The 18,839-nt window shown below is 45.8% G+C and overlaps 1 protein-coding gene across 2 annotated transcripts; it reads right to left on the reverse strand.

Moving 5' to 3' along the window:
* Positions 1-333: 333 nt before the first annotated feature.
* Positions 334-18,116, reverse strand: BAG3 (BAG cochaperone 3). 2 transcript variants are annotated; one of them, XM_035547815.1, is made up of 4 exons: positions 17,830-18,116; positions 6,970-7,326; positions 4,528-4,908; positions 334-1,653 (listed from the first exon to the last, which is right to left on the reverse strand). In XM_035547815.1, exons 1-4 carry the CDS (start codon positions 17,998-18,000, stop codon positions 880-882), a joined length of 1,683 nt encoding a protein of 560 aa, XP_035403708.1. In that variant the 5' UTR covers positions 18,001-18,116; the 3' UTR covers positions 334-879. The 2 variants fall into 2 exon arrangements, with proteins under 2 accessions (XP_035403708.1, XP_035403709.1); XM_035547816.2 differs by lacking the exon at positions 4,528-4,908 and having other exon boundaries at positions 17,830-18,057.
* Between the last annotated feature and the right edge of the window lie 723 nt (positions 18,117-18,839).

Genomic DNA, 18,839 nt, shown 5'->3' on the forward strand with positions numbered 1-18,839 from the left:
CTAAGAGGCTAATGAGTTTGCAGAACAAAGTAAGATGTTCTAATTTTTCTGTAAGGCACCAGCAAATTTCTGTTGACTTCTGATTCCCAGGAACATGAGATTTAAAAAAAAAAAAAAGCTAAGCCAAATTCTTTCCTCGATCCATATATGTGATATAACAATGAAATTAAAAGGAAGCAAGCGAATGGAAAAAGGCATATTTTGGTCTTGATGAGAAAGCAGCTGTCAAACTTCAGCTGCGATGGTGTACCAGAAGAAATATGTATGTTTAGAAGAGTATTTGAAAGCGATTGCTGCTCTTACATTTCCAGCTCATAAAATCACAAGACTAAATTAGGCTTCTATAGTATTTTATTTCCCTCTTAAAATATAGCATTGAAGTCCTGCACACATAAATATCCCTACAGCTTCTTACACACTTTCTATCCATCATTAAAGTGCCCAACTGTGAACATTAAAAATAAAAACATTACTGTTAGAGTGGCTACACTTATAGAAGGACTGGTATTCTGACAATGCAGGCCACTGATTTTACAAAAATCACCTGCAGAAGAATACACCCTAACCAACATGCATCAATATTAACCCTGAAGTCATTCCTTTTTTTGTTCCCCTCCTCCCCCCCAACTCAGCTGACCTAAAAGAGTAATTTACAGGGTTTATTTTTGAGACATGTCTTTTACATAGTGTAAGAATAAAGGATAAATGCATTTCTTTCTAACTCCCTCCTTCCCCCACAAAGTGTTTACTGTGTCCCAAGCTGCTATGTTGATTAAAAACCAGTTGAAAAGAGCTCTGGAAATGCATGCAACTTAAAATTCACTTAAACACACTTTAAGTTATAAAGTCTTGAGAGATTTTTTTAATTTCAGCAGGTGACTAGGGTTCGGTTGGATTATTAGGTGTGTTTGTCGTGGTGGCCAGACTGGTAAACACTTCTTCCTTTGTCTCGGGCAGATGCCTTTCCATTTCGGTTTGCTCTTTACCATCTTTATTACTGGTATCTCCCTTGCTCTTGACTACCACAGGTTCAATCTCCATGATTTCCTGTGGTGGCTTAGGCTCCGGCAAGGTAGGTTGAAGTCCATCAATTTGAACTGGTTCTGGGACATCTTCTGCTTTCTGTTCAAGTCTTTCCAAAATGTTCTGGACCTTCCTTACACCATCTCTCCTGGCCTGGCGCACATCCGCACGACCCTCGGGGTCCACTGAGTCTAGGGCTAGCAACTCTTTGGTCAAATACTCTTCAATCATCAAGTACTTTTTGTCAGTTTTCTTGCCTTCAAAGGAGTCGACTGCCTGCTCAAGCATTTGTACTTTCTCCAGAATTGCCTCCACTTTCAAAACACCAGGATGCTTTTGAGGTTCTCCTGTTTCCATTGTCTTCGGTGGTGCAGCTTCTTCAGGAGCAGGCCTTTCCTGCGGGGGAACAACCTTAGCTGGGCAGGGAACCTTTTTATCAGCTTTCTCTGCCACAACTGGAGGCTTCTGGGGTGGTACTTTAGAATCTGGTTCTTGGTGGGTGACCTGAATTGGGATATATGATGAAGGCACCTCGGGTTCGGGTGGTGGGACTGCCTTGGTTTCCATTTTGATTTCAGGTGGTGGAGATGGTCTTGGTAGCTCTTGAGGTGGGGCTTGCTGCTGAGAAACCTGGTGAGGAAGACAAAATTGTGTTGAAACAAAATAAACCATGTTCCTTACTCTGTTTAAAAAGTAACAAAATTGAGAAAAAGCCAAAGATTAGTCAAAGATTTTTTTATTTTTATTTTATTTTTATTTTTTAGGAAAGATTCCTAACTGTGGGTACCTCATTTGAAATCTCCTAGAAAAACACCTCAATTGTCAGAAGATACCAGTACCTTTTCTTCTGAAATCCAGGCCAAACTGTTTCAAATTGGAATACCTGTAACAGCCACCAGGTGCTCTTAAGAAAAATAAAGGCCTCAGCACTTAAACATGGAAAATGCATTCATTATAGGTTGTTGCCAAGCATTAGGCAAAGGTGCTCCCAAGCTCCTCTTCCCCGTTCCCTTAACTCTTAGAGTGGTCTTGGCTCCTATCACTTTGCAATGGCAGAGTAAGAACAAGGCGAGTGAAAAGGCTAGGAAATAAGAACGAACAGAAGGAACAGAGAGAGGAAAGTTTCCCCTTGTCCTCTTTCTGTTACAATCTACAGCTTTGCCCGTCCAACCCTCAGCTGTGGCAAGTATAAGCAAGCCGTGAGCCTCCCCTTCTGCTCCATAAAGTGCAGTCCAAACTGTCGGGACTTAAACGGAGCCACGTGGCCTTTGAGCCCAACAGGAGTCTTGTTCCACACTCCTCTTGCTATCCTCAATTAGCAGTGAATTTTAGTTACTTTCCCTCATGCCTGGTGATGAATTTAAACCAAATTTGAAATAACAACCCAATTTCAGTACTTCCAGAAAGGCAATTTCAGCATACTCCAAATGATTATTCTTCCCCATTTGTTGCTGTATTTCAGTGCTCTAAAACACAAAAAGCCCTGTGCTGAAGAGTTCACACAGTTACTGTTTTTAAGCTATTACAGCGAGTACTAATACCAAAAACATTAAATTTTGACCCACCAACTCATTAAAATTAGCCCTACAAGCAGTTTTGCAAGATAGGGCATTACAGCAAAGTCCCAGCCTGACTGAAGTCAGTAGGATTTCTGCAGCTGACTTCAGCATCAACATTTCACCCTTAGTGTGTCAGCAACTAAGAGCTAGTATTTCTTGAAAAGCTAGCAGTGCTTTGCTGGGTTTTAATCATCTTTTGGGCCACTCTCATCCCATTCCTGTTTAAGGTATTAATTTTTTTGCTAATGCTTGTTTTTGCTGATTTTATCTTTAGAGTATTGACAAAGTAACTTCTGCATGCAAATCTTATTACACCATAGCTACTAGAGACAATCCTTGGGATCATTACAGATGTAACAGTCAGTCATCAAATTAGAAATCTCTTAAAACTGATAGGAATTTTGAAATCTTACTGGAAAACTGGAATTCATGAGATGTGTGTTTTCCTTGATCTGCCACCCCCTTCATTATTCATGCACATATAAGGTTTTTTTTTGGAAAGGTAGTAGATCTCTCTCTCGTGGATTTAGATAGCTGAACTAAAATACCTACATTTATATTTAAGCCAGATAAATAAATGGCCCACACTGACAGTGTTACTATTTACCTATTAAACATATAATTCAGTTAGGGAGCTTAAATTCTCAACCCTATAAATAAACTAACATTTTAACTTATGTGCCACTAATGAAGTTTTTACTGTTTTGTCCTAACACCCAATTTTCAAAAATCCTAAACTAATTCCACTCCTGTCATTTTCCATGTGAAGTCTCTGAAGGGAGGAAATGAGAATTGTTGGGTGTTGTACACTCACTTGTCAAATTCCTAGTAAAAGGTAATTTTGTGTTGAAGAATTCTTGACACTTGACAACTAGCATCAAGCATTATTCCAGAAAAGGAGATTTACAGCTTGTCCTTCTCAGAAAGTTATCTGTATTTACAATTTGAATCAAGATTTAGTCCTTCCCTCCTGTTATGGAGACTATTTACAAATAGAATATTCCTAAAATAGGAGATGGGTGTAGTTTGTCTCAAACAGTCTGATTTTTTTGTTTGTTTGTTTTGAGTATGAAGTACTCTTGGTATACATTTGGGGAAAGCTGAACAGCCTACAGGAGTCCTGTAACGTCAGTTTCAACAAAATAAAACAACTAGCACTTAAAATCTAAATATCCGTTTTTATAATCTCTGAATCGAGTACCCCAAGTGTTATTACATGCAATACGGGATGCTAGATATTGGCACCTAGTGGCAGAACTAGGGAAGAGGAAGGGCAGTCATACTCACTGTGAAATTTATTAGTTCATTAGACAGGCGAAGGTTTGTTTGAGGTATTGAAATGCCAGGATAGCATACACACAGAGCAATCAAGTACGAGCCTAGTCCTAAATTATTTAAAGAGTCATTACAAAAGGTAGGACTTGTCTGCTCTGAGGAAGTTAGAAAATTGTTCCAGGATATTTTTGTATGAGCAAGAGGATGCCTCATGCAGGGAGAATAAAAAGCTTCAAGACTAGATTTTGATGATCCTCTTTCTCCATAAGAAAATTACTCTGTATCTGATGCTCTCCTCAGTGGTTCTGAGACAGTAATGAGGTGTATTTACATAGTTGCCACAAATCTCATGGACCTGATTTGCTTTCACAAACATAATGCGGTATCAATGACCTCAGAATAATTACACCAAATTATACTCTGACAAGAAGAAAAACAAATTGTGTTAGAAGTGATTTGCTTAACATATTTCAGTGATCAGGCTTCAGAATCCTGATAGGTTGAAAGGCAGCTTGCTGCCAACATTATCTCAGGATCTCCGTGTGTTTAAGAAACAGAGAATGCTTTCTATGCCTTCATGTACCTGTTGGCATAAGCCAATTTTTCAGCTCGAGCCCAGTGTGGCTAACCGAGGTAAGTGGCAGGTGAGAACCTTCCCCACTCTACATACCTGGGGTCTGTCTACAACTGTCTGTACTCTGATGGGAGCTGGGGACTGTATCTGGGTGGTAACTCTGGCAGGAGAACTTTCACGGCTTGATGAACCTCTCTGAGACACTCTGAATGGAGACTGCGCTCGTGTTGTCTTAGGCTCCCTGTCATCTGGTTGAATTTTGTGAAACACTGGTTGGTGGGCTTGGTATTCACTTTGCTGGGCAGGGTAGTGTGTCTTCTGGGCCTGATGGTAGACTTGCGATGGTTGCCTTTGGATATTTTCGTGGATCACAGGAATTGAAATATAACCACGAGGAAGCTGATGGCTTCCTGCGTTGGATCTGCCAGACGACTGAGAGGAAACCGTTGGAGAATCAGGAGCTCCAGGAGACTGAGGCTGCCATGAAAACAAAATCCATTATTAAGTTTTAACCATTTTGGCTTGTAGTACTTTTCATTTCCAAAGCGAGAGGGAGATGGTCATGGAATCTGAACTAGTGTTTCCGGCATGCAAAGGATCCACTTCCTTGGTCTCTTTCTTTGCCTTGCTAGACAAACCACAGTTGTGAGAGAGCATCATTATAACAAGTAGAAACCTGAGCTACAGCATTCCCAGCCCTCGAATAAGCAGGGAGTGGATGCTCAGTCAGAATGTTTGCTGCTTTTACATGGCTGTTCCTGTCTAAACCTGTTAAATTTGAGGCAAACTGAAGTTAAGCAAACAAATTATATGCTGCAGACAAAAACAAACCACTAATAGAGGCACACAAAGTTTACACTTCTGATCCTGATCACGCTAACAGATTTATTTATTTTTTAAGCATGTCCTTTGGTAGCAGGCTTTGGCAATGCGCATGTGGCTAATGCTCCCTTTCTCCCCGCCGTAAGACCTTCCAACATGCTAGCCCCCTTGGTACCAGCGATGATAGCTGTGCTAGCTTAGACCTGCTGCTAGCAGGAGCAAGCACTGGAGATGCTGCAGAATTCATCTGCTAGCGTGTTTCAGGTTATCGGTCTACAGAATTTGGGGAAAGGCAGTTCGTTTGCTCACAGCTCTCTCCCTCCTCCTGCTATGCCAGTCCATCACCTACTTTGCACCAACTCCAGCAGCTATCAGACTATTCTCTGACCACTTTAAGTCGTGAAGAATGAGGAAAAAAAGATTATTTCCTGACGTGTTTGTTACACGGCTCAGTGAAAGGCCAGGTAAGACTGGAGGTGGCACAGAGGAGAGCACAGGACAACGCAGCTGGAAGCGAGAGAAGGGCAGGCAAGGCAGGAGAGGATGGGGAACAAGACCTCTTTTGGTGCTGCCTACGATGCAGGAACCTTAAATAGATAAATAAATGCTGCTTTTTATTGTTGTACATATCACTGGCACGACTGGCAGCCTTGTCGATGTGGGATTTAAGAACAAGGTCACAGGCTCTGCTCAGTTAGTGCCCATGCCACCTAAAGTTTGTAACAGCGAGTTCTCTGCTCCTCAGCAGTTGTCTGAGCACACAAGGCACAGCAGACAGGTTGTTCCCAAAGTAATTCTGCTTGTAACACAAAGCACAGTCTCAGCTGTATGGTGTTGAGAGAAGGAAAAACTGAGCCTCTTGTCCTGGTACTGCATGGGCAAAGCGTCGATAGCTGAGACTGCTAGCAGAATTTTAATTATGTTGTTCAGACTCAAAACAGGTTTTAGAGGAAAATCTGCCACTGCTGACATGCCGAATTGAGGATATGTTTTCAGATTGATAAAGGCTGAACTTTCTGCTCATCTTACTTTGAATAGAAGAAAAGCGAATATTTCAGTATGTTACATGAATCCCGATTCTGCTAATTAGAGAGAACAGGCAAACCAAAATCCTACCTTCTGAAATGCAAAGCAAGCAGGGTGACTCTTTTTAAAGGAGTTCGTGGTTTGAAAGCATTTTAACATACAACTGAAGGACAGAAGTATTTCACCATTCACTTTCAGAGCTGTATGTAAGTCTACACACTTAATAAAGCTGGAGCACTAAGCTGGAAAGCAGAACAGTGCAATTTCTGAAGCGGCCCTGACTGTTAGTTAACTGACACTTGTATTTGTGTCTCTCACTCAGTTCACCTCACAGTTCCTCACTGTGCAGAGCACAAGAGACTTGCCTGTGTTCCCAGTGCGGGGTAACCGGTATAAGCTGTAAAACAATCCTCATCTGCTGTAGGAGGACCTGCACCACTCAGAGGCCATTTACATACACTTGTTTCTGCAGAAATCCCTTGAGAACAAAAGCTGGCGATGCCAGAAAAATGTTGAATCCTTATGCTGAAATGACTCTGCACTTTTGCATTTTAATACCCGGGAAGTATTGGGAAAATGTAATCCTGTGGCAGGTTTGGCTTTCTGAGGGATAAACTACCCGTGTGACATTCAGGTCATACATGCTGCAAAGACCTCTGCAAACACACCCTAGCAGTACTGACAAGTTACCTCAGGTCCGTGTGTGGCCGGAGCTTGGGCTGCTGCAGCTGCCGTTGTCTGTCCACATTGTTTATCTGCCTGAGAAGCCTCGGCCGGTCCCCTTGGAGGGGACTCGGGGCCGGCGTAGGCCCCCCTTAGCGGTGTCTGCGCCTGCGCCGCGGTGGGCACAGCCTCTGTCTTGAATCGCTGCGCGCCAGGCTGCTGAGCGGAGAAGCAGGGGTGCTGCTGCCTGCCGTCGATGCCCTCGTGGATGACCGGGATGGGGATGTAGCCAGCCCGGAGCTTGGGGTACACCACATTGCCTTCTCGTGCTGGCAGCTGCTTGGGACTATCGCGAGACGGACCGTTTGCCGACGACTGGCCATCCTGGAAGTTAAAAACATCACATAGCATTCACTGGTAGCTCAGCTCGATACATCACGTAAGATAAAGCAGCCCTAGAGGTCTGCCCTAAAAGCACAGCTCGGGACGAGAAGTTCGGTCGCTCTCGGGCCCATCCCAGCACTTTCTGCAGGTGCTGGCAGATCTGCAGGCATGACAGAAAGCTGAGCAGCCTGCTCAGCAATGGGCTGTTCTCCCCCACTCCTGGCAGCACCAGCTCAGGCTTTAGAAGCCCTGCCACCTTACAGCAGGTTTCTTCTTCACCATGCCCTACCTGCATACAGCCACCAGCCCGGCCGCTTCAGTGGTGCCACGCTCATTTACATAGGTGCTTGTGGGACACCAGAGCTGTTTCCTTATAGCATCTCTCCAAATCCACCCCGTGCTACAGATAAGACCGGAAAGAAACTTCCAAGGAAGCCTAATCTTATCAGAAGAGCAATATCTGTTGGTATGGCCTCCTTCAGAAGACTACATTCACTTGCAGCTAAGAGAGGATCTACTTCAGTAATAAAGGAGAGGGGAAGGCGGGATAGCACAATAAGGAAGAAAATGCTGGAAAGCAACATAAAATAAGTCCCTGTGTTGCCCAAGTACGCTCGCTGGACAATGTCAAAGCCCTGGCAAGGGTGGAAGTGGTTTGTACCAAGATCCCTCACAAGTCCTCTAGTAAGTTCTTCCTGCTCCGGTCATTCTATTTTGAGGCCCCGCTAGGGCCAAGTTCCAGATGTATCTCTAAGTCAGATCATGTAACAAGCACCTCTGTCATTCAGAGGGTAATGTCATTATTCAGTAAGAGGAGAATTTAATAAGGGGACATATGGCGCAAGTGTTAGAAACCCTATTTTTAAAGAGGTGTTTAAACAGCAAAAATATTTCATTTATGCAGCTTCTGTACACATTAGTATACTGATTCATTAAGAACTACTTTAACAGTAGGATTTTGACTATTCCTCCTCTTTGACACTGTCCCTTTAAAAGGGATTTCTGACAAATTCTGTAAGCAGTGAAGCAGAAAATAAATGCCATTATTTACATAAGTCAATAAAATAAAGACAACAAGTACAGAAAGGAAGAAGTTTAAAGCCACAAGCACTCCCTTTGGCTGATTAAAACCCCTCCACGAGCAAAGGAAAAGCCCTGGAGAAGGCACGGAGGAGAGGCAGGCCTAGAAAGTTCGCCGGGAGAAGCGAGGCGGTTGGCGTTTCCAGCCACAGCACGGGATGATCTCATGCCCAGCGCGGCACCGCGGCAGATGACTCATTTTCAGTTCACTCCGCCGGGAAGCTGCCTGCGCCCGCCGAGAGCCGACGGTCCGGGGGCCTCGGGACCCCGATGACTGATCGCCCGTTCTGCTGGACCGGCGAAGCCCCTAGCTGCTACAAAAAGGGGATGTGCTCACGCCGAGCACTGCCAGACCCCGCAGCTACACCTGCCCGTGCCCTAACAAGAGATGGGTTTGCTGCGTTTTGAGCTGCTCCGTTTGGAGACGAGCCCTTCGGTCTCCTCGAGCTGTGCTAAGCCATAAATCCCTGTCAAGGCTTCAGCACTCTCGGTGTATCACTGTCCCGGCCTCCACGAGACTCCTCCTAGGAGCCTGGCCCCCCCTTATCTCCGTTTCCAGCCCCTTCAGGCTGCCCTTGCTTTGAACCATCGCAGCAACCTGACGGGTCTACCTCTGCAGCTCCAGAACGGGTGAAAAAAAAAAAGCAAGTGGCCTAAAACTGACGAAAAATCAGGCTGGACTGCTTTTTGAAACTGTTCAGTTTATGTCTGAAGCAAATTTTTTGGCAAGTTTCACTGCCCCCTCTTTAAGAGCCACAGCGTCAACTATACCCTTGTAATTCCTCATTTATTCTAACAGCAGAGCTGGTTCCAGGCTTTTCCTCCCCTGTATTTGAGGGGTTTTCTGTCACTTAGCAGTAATCAGATGGGAGCAGTCCATAATTCGGGAACAAACACAGCTTTGCCCTGTCTCCCAGCACCGTAGCGCTGCGGCAGGCAGATCGGACAGGGGGAAGGCGCTCTCCTCACCGCTCCTCTCCCCGATCCACGCTGTTCTCCTCAGCACGTAATTAATACTTAACTCCATAAACGGCTGCTGCTGTTAGCCAGTTCGTATCGCCACATTCTCCACATTCCTCCTCCTTTCCTGTTCCCTTTCTCCCCCTGGTTTCACACATCCATGAGCACACAGAACTGGCGTGTGGTGAAACGCCCTGCACGGGGAACAGCGCTGGGATGTGGGGACGGGGCTGACGAGGCCTTGGGGCAGGCGGCTGAGGGGGCTCCAAGAGAGTCAGGCTCACTCTTAATGACAAGCCAGCACAACAGCACAAGCACACAGCTCCCGATATGCCCACATATGCTTTCAGCCCCTCCAAAAAATAAGGAATAAAGTTGTTTTGTGCAGGAGAGCCACTTTCCAACCCTGACAAACAGGTTGGGGAAGAGCTCAGGAGAAGCTCGGGTGTGTCTGGGCACAGCGTGAGGGAGCGGGACCAGGCCCTGGAGAACTCTCCTTGCAGCGCTGGGGATGAGGTGTTTGTGAATCCCCTCTGAATGCTTCAATTCCCAAATTTCACAGCACAGCCAGCTCAGAGAGCAAAAGCTTCCATTTTTGGTTTCTACTTGCCCTCTCACAAAGATGGCTTTTGCTTGCTAAGTTCACAAGCACATTATCTGAAACAGTTGAGGAGCAAAACCGAATGCAAATCACCATAAAAGATATCACCGGTTGAAATCTATTTATTTTTGCTTTAGAAGTCTTAGTCCGCAACCCTTCCTGGTGAAATACAACCAGGAAGAACACAACTTCTGTTACTGCATTAAGAAAATTCCTCTTCCCCTCACCCAAGGAAACAAGGAGTACTTTTTACAACGAAATGGAGTAATTATAAGCAACAGCGTACTGAGGAAGGTCCCCATAACCAGCAGAACCCTACAGTGATCACAAGACCCCACAGTGATCACAAGCTCTCTTCATATTTAAGAGACAGAATCCCCCAAAAAGGAGGGAGCACAGAATTGCCAAAAACACTCCCCCAGGAAGCTCAGAAATTTTAACCAGCCCCAGCCTACGCCTCGGGTAGCTCAGAGAGCCCCAGAAACTCAGCTGCACCGCGCCATTGCGGGAGCTGCTCCACACAGGCCAAGGCACGGAGAAGATGAGCTCGGGAGCGATCCTACCTCGTGGGAAGGGGACAGGCGCTTCTGTCCTGAGGTCATCACCACAGCACGGGGAGGTGCAGCCAGCACGAGTTGTGCAACTGGAAAAAACGCTTCATACCCCCACATCCTACACTCGGCTTCCCATGGGAAGGGCACAGCCAGGAGCGACGCTAAAATCCTCAAACTCACTCACAGATTAAGCGAGCTCTGACACTGTGCCACTGGGGAAAAGCACAGGAGAGATAACCTTGCCACCAAGCTCCCTGCACAGCTGTACTGTCCATCCGGACGGACAGTGACCTAATGCCCGACGTGCTCCAAGGACTGACCAAATGTTATTACAGAATCACAGAAACCTGCAGCGTCCCTCTCTGCTTATGCTAGCAAACCGCCGTGAAGTCATCCAGGTGGCTGTGCCAACGTCAGGAAGCTCGTCAATATTCTGCACACAAACCAGGTTACTTGAAAGGTTGTATCACGCTTGGAATCTCCCTTTTGAAACTGCTGGTAAAATACATTTTTAATTCCTCTTACACCAGAATGTCCTACAGAAAGAGAAGTTAAGTGATTTTGCTACCGTCACACAGTAGCATTTTTCTTAAACTGTACAGATATTATCTGCAGTACAGTAAATCCAGTTTTCCAAACCATACATACAGCATCTCCATACCTGCTGGAGAGCAAAAGTACAAATATTTAAGTTATACTTGTTCCGTAAATATTATCCAGCAAAGGAACACGAGTTTTACGAACATTACCAAGTGATAAAGTGTCTTTCTGTATGCAAGCAGGTCTCTTGACTTCAGTATGGTTCTGAACTTTTAAGCTGCTGCTTTAAAGAGTATCAAGCAAATAAAAGTACCCTGGTTGCTCCAGTGACTGAGAAAATGCTGACAAATTCTGACTTGACAGCACACAGCCTGTGTGATTTTAAGCCCAGATCCTGTATTTTCAGAAAGCAAGGAGTAGTACTATCATGTTCTTTCGGAACAGAACAAGTAACTAAAGTAAGTGACTGAAATACAACAACCAAGTTTCCTCTCATTAGTACTTCTTGGGGAATTACCCACATGGCACGGTGGAGAGCGATTTGCTCTCGGCGCTGACCTGTAACTTCCCGCTGCTGTTTCAGGCACCAAAGGCTTTTGCATTCTCATTCTTTTACTCACAATTTGTGCTCAAATAAATACACTGAGCACACAGGCATTTCAGCAAGATATCATTAGCTAATGACTGAAGGAAACCATGAATAAGCTTGCCTCATGAGCTGTCTCAGTAGACCTTCGTGTCAGTCACATCATGAAACTTATTTATACACTGAGCTGCTTTTGATGTTTTATTTGCTGAATGCTGCCTTTTATTTCACAACATACACCTGTGTAGGCAAATAGGCCTTTTGTTCTCTCTTGTAATTATCGTGTTGTATTATACAGGTAGTACATTAATGCATGATCTAACTGATGGGACACAATGTCATCATTAGAAGCAAACAATTACTAGCAAAAATCGAAGGAGAAATCTAAACCTAAGCTTTTCGGAGCCGACAGCCTTACTGGAGCAAACCTGTTGGCCATCTTTGAGCGAGATCTATCTTGTTTCAGGAACTGCAACTGCTCTTTTTGGATCACAAAGATGACTCTTCCTCAGGCTACAATGCCATCTTGGCGTGGCAGGAAGATGTTTCACCTTCATGCCTGCGAGTGGAAGCTGGCCCACGCACAGGGGCCAACCCAAACATGTCCCGAGAGGGCAGGAGCACTGAGCTCTCGGACAACTGGTGTCACCCATCCTGACGGCTTCCATGCACAGGTTTGAGGAAAAGCCCTCTGAAGGGCTAGCAGACAAGTCCTTGTCCAGGCCCACATGCATGACGTTGCCTGTTTCCCAATTTCTGCTCACTGCCTGCTTACCTAAGGAGCAGGTGGCCAAGCTATCGCTTTCCTGCTGTCAGCTGTGAGCCAGAGTTCGGAACACGGAAGGAAGGATAAGCCTCAAGAAGCAGCAAAACAGTGCCCCCATAAAAAAAGAGTAAGTTGTTAGCTGAAAAGTCAGCCGTGAGTTCCATAGGTTATATAGTGAGGGTCTACATTTTCATCTGGATGTCATGTGGCACCCAGCAGTTTTCAGGCTTCACTTCCTTGAGCAGCAATTTTCCAACACTATAAAAGCACTTGCTGCGCTGCACCCTATTTATCAAATAAGGCTTTGCCATCAGCCATAAAAATATGTTTTTGTGCTACCTGACCTACTGGGTGATGTCAGCAAGTTGCTTCACCACCCTGCATCTCATTTTCCTGCTTCTAAAACCAAGGAGATAAAAAGGTTTAAAACAGCTTCTGCAAAGTATTTGAAGATACATTTTTCATCTGTAATTAAGTAGCGTAATTTGTGAACAAGCCGTTTCTTCTGTTAAAGATTTCTATTTAGCTTGGCACAATGAGAGGCATATCTGCCACAGAAAGAGGTGGAGACAGCGCTTACCTAGAGAGTGATCCTGTCTGTATACCCCAGAGCATATTGGATTGTTATCTGCCTTATCATGGTTCAAGTGCGAACAATTCTATTTTTGCCATGTGGTTATGGAAAAGTCATGCCTGTGTATACGTTATAGGTGTTAAAAACGATTCCTAGCTAAGAAAGCTGGCACAAGAACTCTTCCTTTCTCCTTCAGATAAAAGGCACGCCGTGTTGGGACTCGAGCAGAACCGAGAATTAAGGTCTTTCCTACTTTTCCTCTTGCATGGTAGCCCAAACACTGCCACGTTATTTCTAGTTTAATTTCAGCTCCTTTTCCTTATTTCTGATCTGACCTACCCGTCATTTTCATTTAATTGTTATCTCCATAAGTTAGTTCCCTGTTTACCATGTTCTATCAAGTCAGGTTTAAAATAGGTACATAAAGCAGCTTCAGGGGGCCTGGACAAAGCCAGCACACAACCCTCCAGAAGTCTCCTACTGGTAATTATCCAAGTTCTCTATATCGCACATTTTATATATACACATTTCTAACCTGGTAACTAATTTATTAAGGAAGGGGTGAACTGTAAACCTGACTGTAACAGAGTGCGTATCAGCATAAGTAATATACAAAAAAAAAAAAAAAAAGACATTGCAGGTAAAACGGAGTTAAAACATTATTTTTTCTGACATTCCTTTCCACTGATGTGAACCACTGCAAAAGATGCAGAGGTTCAGAGAGGCTCTACTGAAATTTCAATGCAATTTCTAATTTGGTCTACCAAGAATTTTTTAGTCAAGTTGAACATGAGAAGTCAGCACTCAAAAATAAGTTCACTGCTAAAGAGATGGGAATCGAGTGACTTAAGACTTATTTGGGGAAGCAGAGAAAAGAGATGCAACAGTCATGAATTAACAGCAAGAGTGAGGACAGGAACTGAGCCACAGCGAGCTGTTCCATGAACACTACAGCATCCATCAGTAATAGATTAAGATGCCTTTCCTCCGCTTTGTTTAGGTCGATGCGCCACTTGCAGCCAATAAATATACCGCTTTTATGACTGTTCCCAGACATAAAGGCTCTTCCAGCCAGCCAGGCTCAAACCTACGGCGTTAGCGAGCTATCGATCACCATCAGTGCCTTCAGTGAAGCTCAGCACAGTCAATTCCTTTGGTCTATTTTTAGTCACAGCATTTCCCATTGGGTTTACTGCATGTGGGAACACCATACGGAACGGGCATAAATACATATTTACACAAGCCTTGCTATGTTTTCTTCTTAAAACATAGTCTCCTTTGATCAACACTTTGGGGAACACCAAGTAAACAATTTAACATGAGACAGCCTCGAGGAAAGTATGCTGCTGTAGGTCAGCGTAAGTTAGCACATGAAAAACAGACAAACATACAAAAATCAATAATCCTAGCAAATAAGTTATAGGAGAAACAGTGACGCTGCTAGTAAAAGAAATAAGCATATACACGCACTTCGTGATATTGATTGTACCTTTAAGATGACTTGCTATTAACTAATTAGACACTTGAAAGAAAATCATTAGTCTACCAAGAGGTTTGGATAGTAAATGTTTTGCAGTCATCTGCAAAGTCATGGCTTATTTCTCACTGGAGTACAGTAAGAGATTTTCTATTCTTTCTCAGTAAGGCCTCCCTAGTCCAGCCTGATACTGCAGTGATTTCATACAAATAGCTGGGATAAATGTGCACAAGAAGGACATACAACCTTTGTGTGGGTAAATAAGAGGCCAAACTGAACAAGAAAAATGAAAGAAAGCCACCTGAATCTCAATGATGTATGGAAGCTACATACTTAAATGTAAAGTTAAGATCCAGCTCCATTTAAAATGGCTCTGTCATGGGTTAAAATTTTAAGAGAGCCATTTCTTGTTTTACCCGATTATATATCTGGTACAGTTACTGCAGTCAGCATAGTTACACACGTTAAACCTAGAGTAAATAAGGAGACCAAGATCAATGATTTGTCGAAGATAGCACTGTTATTAATGCTGCCTCCGCTGGATCACTCAGCTAAAAAAAGCTCAGTTAGCTTTAGACCCGTGCTCCATTCATTGCCCACCTGCAGGGTGACAGCTCATTTCTGTACCTAGGTCTCCTTAAAAAGGGAATGACTATTCAGCAGAGAGAGCAAGGAGAAACAGGTTGTAAAGGTTTAAGGACCATCATAAAGGGGATCAAAACCACACTTGTTTCACTAATGAAAACAATGCATCAGAGTCAGTACCAGTTTTGTCTCTGCACCATCATCCTTGAAAAGACACGGTCTGACACATCAAGTCAGCTTTTGCAATTCTCTGATCACTTTTAAACCCCCTAAATTCTCATTTAAAGTAGACTAAGAATTAGGAAACTGAGAAGGATAGTAATACTTTGTGCCTACATCTGTAATTTTATCCTTGTTCAGGTAAAAAAAAGAATCAAATGCTTTTAAAAACCACCACTGGATGGGAAATTCAGAGTCACTGGCTAATCTGTCTTCTTTGGCACCGTTTAGCTAAGAAAATATTATTTAGGAAGAGAAGTACTTCCTTTGGGTCTGATTCTGAGATTCTTTTGCTTAGTATCCCTACTCATGAAATAAACTGGTACTGCGAGGAACGAAAGATTTCAGAGGCCATTCATTAATTCAGGCAGACGCTCTTAACTCTAGGCTGTAACAAACGGCCTTACCACACCACCATTACCCACTACTTCTATCACCACAAGTTGCAACAATTTTCTATTACCACCTCTGGAAGCATTTCCCTCCCTCTGAACAGTCCCAAAGCATACAAGTTTCTGCTTATAGCGAGCAATAATAGATTTTGCTGTTTGGAAAAAAAAAATGTATTCCACAAAACCAGTTCAAAAGCAGGTGCAACTTTCTCTGTAACAACCCTTGGAAGTTGGCAGGAGAGGAGGCGCTTTTCATTACCACAGATTTTGCAGCAGATAGGGCTGAAAATTTGTTTTGTTTCAGGCACCCACTCAAAAAGAGCACTGATCCATTAGAGCACTTCAAATCCTGTTTTCATACAATTATCAAATGCAGCTTAAAAGTGACTTTTCTCCTAAATGGGTTAGTTTCAAGTGGTATTTCCATAACAAAAGCCTTTGAGTAAATAGCGTGCTTTTCTGCTCAAGTATGCTTTATGGTTATGAAAAACATGCTATTTATTATTTTTATTGCCATAACAGCCAGTGTTAGTAGGTACCTCATTACACCAGGAAGACAGCAGCTCCAAAAAGGAGTTAAAGCACTTTTCCTTATGCCAGTCTCACTACTCACATTATCAAGTTATGTTTTTCTAAGATTTTTGCATTATTACTACAATTATGTAGTTCATAATTCAGATGAAAATGGGGTAAGGGATATGTTTCGTCAATTACGACTCAATTCCTCAATTTCAAAGAGCACTTTGTGAATGCAGCTGCACCAAGTTACCTGGCTTTAGCTGCAGGATGCTAGAAAACCACAGCCCCTTCATTTCTTTTAAGTCTGCACTCATAAAATGGGCAATTAGTGTTTTAACAAATATTACGTTCTTTTATTTCTTTAGTGCTTTGATCCTTGTGTTTTATACATGGCTACAGGGGAAAAAAAATCAAGTTGTAATAGTTATGTTGAAGACACGTTTTGAAGTTACCGGGTGTCTTCCAAAGGCTGTATGTGAGATGTTTGACATACAATACGTCTTGGGGGGAGGCTTATTTTTAAAATGGCAGCCCAGGCAGCGCTTCTCCCCCCACACCAAGCAGCCTCAAGGTTCTCCTCGCCCAAAACACCGAAGCAAGGGCCGCTGTCAGCGTTAGCCTGGCCACGAGCCGTGTCACGATGATCAAAGCCCTTTGCTGCTGGGCTGCCAGCTCCTTGGGCTCCACACGCGCCACGTCCAGGCGGCGGCTGGCTCCTTCCAGCGGGCCCGGAGCCGCGGCTGGCAGCTGAGGGAGGCGGCTGCGGGCTCCTGGCCAGACGGGGCTCCACACAGCCCTCGGCCAGCACCGCGGTCCCGGGGGAGCGATCCTCCTGGGCACGGCAGGGCCTCGTCCTGACAGCGGTGACGGGCGACATTTTAGGTGGTGAGGACGGCCGAAGGGTGCTGGGCTGCGGTGCTTCGCCACTGCCCGTGTTGTGGGGCGGCGGGAGCTAAGGCGAGGCTGCCAAGTCGGGCGCACTCGGGGCGAAAGCGACGTTACTCGCGGAGAAACGCGAGAGAACCCCACGGGAATTGGTTTTCCACCAGGCTGGCAACTTCTCCTCCGGCTCAAGTTTCCAGCACTTTCTGTCTAGTCATCGCATTAGGAAGGCGCTAGCGCAGGTCAAGCGGCTGTTAACTTCCGAAAACTCGGAGTTTGGCTCGAAAAAGCCGTGTCCGAGGGCCCTGGTGGATCCCAGCCCCGCTCCCCTCAGCCATGGACATATTTGGACTAGGATGGGATTTTCCCCAAGCACACTCGCAGACAAAACTGAACCAGAGAGCGAAGTGACTGGGACAATTTATAACCAGACCAAAAGAAAAAAGAAAAAAAAAAAAAAAAAAAGGAGTAAAAATCTTGACGAGCCCAGATCGGGTTGCTCTGAAACGCTCTTCGCCGCTCGGGCTTTATTCGCAGCCAAACAAAAAAAAACAACCAACCAACAAATGCTGGGCGGACTTGACCAACTTTAAATAAACATTACAGGGCCGAGGTATCGGGTGATTTAATGCACAAAAAAGGGCCTGCAGTGCGTCAGAGACAAAAGGCAGCTCCTGGCCTCACCGCACCGCCCTGCGGTCGGCGGGGACCCCCCGGCCCGGCCCCGACCCGCGCCCCCCGCCCCAGCCCCGCCGCCCCCCGCCCTACCTTGGCCGCCTCCCCCCGGCGGCGGGGGTCGTTCCAGGTGGTGGTGCGGCTGTTGTGGTCCACGAAGAAAGGCCAGCCGGTCTGGGGGTCCACCTTGATCTCCCAGCCGGGGGGCAGCGGGTCGGAGCCGCCCTCGGTTTGGAGCAGCGGGGAGTGAGCGGCGGCGCTCATGGTGCGGCCGGGCCATGCGCCGAGTGCCGGGCGGGGAGCGCGGCCCCGCCGCTTTATCCGCCGCGGGGCGGGGGGCGGGCGGGGGAACGGGGCTGGAAGTGTCTGGAAATCGCCGCCGGCCGGCGGAGGAGGGGAAAGGGGAGGGGACGGAGACGACGACGACGAAGAGGAGGAGGAGGAGGAGGAGGAGGGAGGTGGCCGAGCTGCCCGGCTGGAAACTTCTGGTGGCCTCCAGCACGGCGCGCCGGCGGCTGGGGGTGCCCCGGCAGCGCGGGGCGAGCGCTGAGGGGCAGCCCCCCGTGCCCGGTGGGTTTGGGTGACAAAAGGAAGAAATAAGGTCTGCTGCGGGTCAGGGAGAGCACAGGCGTTGCTCTTCAGGATCGGCTGTTTTATCGTCCTGGTGAGTCGCGGCCTGCAGCTCGCTTTCGGCACAGGAGCCGTCGCAGGTGCCTCTTGGAGGTTGCTTGAAGCAGAGCGAAGAGTGACCGCCGTGTCCCTCAAGCGCAGGCATTACCTGCTGCAAAGCTTCAAGGAATTGGAGGCACGCATTCCTCTGAGATAGATGCTCATTACCAAAGTATCTCTTGCTTTGGAAAACGCCGCCTGCGCGCACCCCTGGGGCAGCCAGGACCTCGTCCTGCTTGGGGCAGGACCACAGATCTCTTGATACGCCTTGACGCTGATACTCCCGCGTGCCCTGACACTGAGTGTTGTTTATCACGCCGCCAGACCCAGCCCTTGCTCAACCCTGATCCATCATTCCCCCAGCCCTTCATCCTGCACACTCCCCTGGATCCACGCAGCGGGCCGTCAGGGACTGCTTTTTCTATCATTGCTGT

Source organism: Cygnus atratus, chromosome 7, assembly GCF_013377495.2.
Source record: "Cygnus atratus isolate AKBS03 ecotype Queensland, Australia chromosome 7, CAtr_DNAZoo_HiC_assembly, whole genome shotgun sequence".
Taxonomy (NCBI): Eukaryota; Metazoa; Chordata; class Aves; order Anseriformes; family Anatidae; genus Cygnus; species Cygnus atratus.

Bases quoted from the DNA above. Each gene is read 5' to 3' on its own strand.
- BAG3 (XM_035547815.1), bottom strand. From the start codon at position 18,000: ATGAGCGCCGCCGCTCACTCCCCGCTGCTCCAAACCGAGGGCGGCTCC. The intron at 7,327-17,829 runs GTAGGGCGGGGG...TTTAACTTCCAG, and splicing joins GCCGGGGGGAGGCGGCCAAG to GATGGCCAGTCGTCGGCAAA. The intron at 4,909-6,969 runs GTAACTTGTCAG...TTTTCATGGCAG, and splicing joins CGGCCACACACGGACCTGAG to CCTCAGTCTCCTGGAGCTCC.